General features: G+C 36.6%; 1 protein-coding gene across 1 annotated transcript; it reads right to left on the bottom strand.

The window, feature by feature from the left end:
• Window positions 1-586: 586 nt before the first annotated feature.
• On the bottom strand, window positions 587-3,017 carry LOC130463171 (uncharacterized). The gene is made up of 5 exons (XM_056832221.1): window positions 2,690-3,017; window positions 2,443-2,557; window positions 1,620-1,925; window positions 1,471-1,531; window positions 587-1,417 (listed from the first exon to the last, which is right to left on the bottom strand). Exons 1-5 carry the CDS (start codon window positions 3,015-3,017, stop codon window positions 587-589), a joined length of 1,641 nt encoding a protein of 546 aa, XP_056688199.1.
• Window positions 3,018-3,661: the final 644 nt, after the last annotated feature.

The following is a 3,661-nucleotide window of genomic DNA, read 5'->3' as shown; positions in this document are numbered from 1 at the left end:
AGAATTTTGTCATACAACCTTTGTTTTTGACCTGAATCCATTTTAGCCCAATTCCTGTTATCAAAGCAGTTTATTCATAAAACATATATTATACATGTGTGCAAAAGATAAGCTACAAAATTAAAGCAAACATAGACACACACAGAGTTTAAGGGACAAAACTCCTCCACCCAATTACTACAATCACATATGAACTCATTTGCCTTTTCCCCACACGTCGAAGCGCATCCAAGAAAGTGACTGTTACCTTTTCTTCAGAATTCATCCCTTTGGGAGGATATTTTATGCCCCTCGTAGGCCCACGCCTCTTGCGTCCAGGAAATTTAAACCAAAGTGAAGCTTGATCAAGTCTCTGTTGCGTATATGCTATAACAAAAAAAAAAGTAAATTCCCTTATATGCTAATTTTAAAGTAGTCACTTCAAACATAATCCCTCAAAATTATCAATTGCAGCTCCTCCTCGAATTGTCGCGATTCTTCACACACTGTAAAAACAAGCACCATTTCGCCACTATCAAAGGCAAAATCAGAATTTTATATAATATCCTGATAAACTATACCAGTTGTCGCTCACAAGGATGAGTTGTCATTCACTAGTTGGTGAATCAGTAGAGTTGTCACTTTCATATCCCTCGTCATCAAGATCATTGTCAAAATCTTGCAAGATAGACTCTGTATCGAAAAACTCATCCTCACTTTCTTCATCATCTTCATTCTCCTCATGTTCACCATCTATTTCATTCATACGATTATCATCTACAATATGAGCATCAACCACCTCAAATTCAACATCATTTCTCACTAAAGGGATATCTCCATCTTGCTTATCTTCATAGTTGGGTACATGTGATTGTGCATGTTCCCATAATGGTTCCATTTCTTGAGAATCTTCGTCAATAGGGAAATCGAAAAAGTTTCGTGGATTAGCTTTAATAACAAATCTCCATTGTGGTTCATTATGACAAGCTACATAGAACACTTGCTCAATTTGAGAAGCTAATGCAAATGACTCATTGGTTTTCAACCTCCGATGAACATTGATAAGCACTGCTCCTAAATTACATTTTTTGATCCCTCTCTCATCGAACACATCAAACCACTTATACTTAAACAACACAATTTTGGGACTACTTCGATTCTTTAAGGCATCATACTCTAGCACAACAACCTCCTCTAAAATCCCATAGAAATCCTTTTGTCCGCTTTCCTCGTCTCCTTTCACAACTACACCACTATTTTGAGTTTTTCGATTTCTTTGTCGTTTTCTGGTGTGAAATCTAAATCCATTAATGACATATCCATCAAAAGGGACAACTTTTTTCATCGGTCCACGAGCTAAACATAACAACTCTTCGATAACTCTAGGATCCTCTTCTTTCCAAAGCTTTTTAATATATATGTCATTAATAGTTAACCACTAAACAATTAAACAAAATAAAAAATTGTGAAACAAATAATGCATTCACTTACTCTATTTTCAAACCACTTGCAAAGGTCAATTTTTTGAGAGATCGGCTCGTTTTCATACTCACTACACATAAAAGTACAAGCACCTTTAGTTTCATTTATTAAATGAGAAAACGATAAATATATATATATATATATAAGAAAACACTCACGTCAAGAAAGGTCGTGCTTCATCACAGTTAAACAATGCATAAAGTTGAGCTTCTCGTCTCTTTTCAACAGTCATTTGTCTTAGACTAGTCTTCCCCAAAGGCTTGCCCATTCTAGAGAAGATGGACAAGTTATACGGTTGAGAATGGCTAATGTCTTTATTTCGATCAGGGCGATTGAATATCGTCTCAATCTTAGACATATATCTCGAGCAAAATGTCAGACATTCCATTTCAATGTACCCGTTAGCAATTGAAGCTTCCGGGTGAGCTTTGTTCCGCACAAATGACTTAAATGTTCGCATTGCCCTAATACATAAAAAAATTAGTACAACAACACTATAAATGTAATTCTACTATAACCATAGCTAACAAAACTCAGATTTCAAAGCGATACATCCAACGATAATGTACAGGCCCTGCTAGTCTAGCTTCAGTAGCCAAGTGAATAGGAAGATGTATCATCACATCAAAAAAACAGGAATAAATATGCGTTCCAACTTGCATAAGGTGATTGCTATGTTATTTCCATTTGCAGGGTCATCAACCTTTAAGGTTTTATAACACAATTGCTTGAAAAAAAAAAAGCTCTTGTAAAGGCTCTAGAACATTCTCATCTAAGACACCTTTGAATGCCGGCATAAGTCAATCTTGCATGAAAATATGATAATCATGAGTTTTCATTCACATGACCTTTCCATCTTGCAAGGAGGCACACCGTGAAATATTTGATGAATAAGCGTCTGGGAAAGCCAATTTGGATAAAAATGTTACTATTTTCCTCCTTTCATTCAAAGTCAAGTTGTAAGGTGCCGGTGGGACTTACCATTTATTATTCCCAAGTGACTTTGCACGTAACTTGTCATGCATTTTCATGTCTGCTAAGTCCAATCGAGCATTCAGAGAGTCCTTATTCTTTCCCGTTAAATCAAGAATTGTTCCTAAGATACTTTCGCATACATTCTTTTCCACATGTATCACATCCAAGTTGTGCAGAACCAAGAGATGCCTCCAATAAGGCAATTGGCAAAAAATACTTCATTTTTTCCATTGATGCACGATATATCTTTCACCTCTCTTACGTTTTCCATTAACCTCTTTTCCAAACTCTACATTTGAGTATCCGGTTAATTGCTCCATCACATCATGCCCTGTTAGATGATTGGGAGGAGGACTCCTTTGCACTTTCCCACCAAACGACCTCTTATTAAGCCTCCATTTATGATCTTCTGGTAGCCACCTTCGATGTTCCATATAGAAATACTTGTGTCCATGCTTCAAATAATGAGATTGTGTATCTAAATGACAATTAGGGCATGCAAGATCCCCTTTAGTGCTCCAAACGGACAAATTAGCATAAGCTGGAAAGTCATTAATAGTCCACAACAACATTGCCCGCATATTAAAAGTCTCTTGAATGTGCATCAAAGGTTTTTGCCCCAGACTCCCATAATTCCTTAAGTTCGTCTATTAGAGGTTGCAAAAATACATCTATATCATTTCCTGGAGATTTAGGACTAGGAATTAATAAAGATAATATCATATTATCACTCTTCATGCACATCCAAAGAGGTAGATTATATGGAACCAATCAACATCACTGGCCAAATACTATATCTACTACTCATGTTAGCCCTGGGATTAAACCCATCACTAGATAAACCCAAGCGTACATTACGTGCATCTTTAGCAAAGTCGGGAAATATTGTGTCCAAAGACTTCCATGCTTCTGAATCTGTTGGGTATCTCATTATACCATCATCTTTGTTATTAACTTTATGCCATCGCATATGCCTTGCTAACTTTGAAGATATGAACATCCTTTGCAACCTCGCAATTAGGGGGAAATGACGCAAGATTAATTGAGGAACTCGAGTTGTCTTTTGGACATCCACATCCTCATCATCTGAATATTCATCACCGCCATGCACAACTTTCTCCTTCCATCTAGGAGCCAGACATTTAGGGCATTTTTCTTCATTCGCAAATTCCTTTCGATACAAAATGCAATGGTTAATACAAGCATCAATCTTTACATAATCTAG

Source organism: Spinacia oleracea, chromosome 6 (genome assembly GCF_020520425.1).
Source record: "Spinacia oleracea cultivar Varoflay chromosome 6, BTI_SOV_V1, whole genome shotgun sequence".
Classification (NCBI taxonomy): Eukaryota; Viridiplantae; Streptophyta; class Magnoliopsida; order Caryophyllales; family Amaranthaceae; genus Spinacia; species Spinacia oleracea.
The sequence above is the reverse complement of the archived record's forward strand: the minus strand, read 5'-3'. Positions and strand labels throughout refer to the sequence as shown.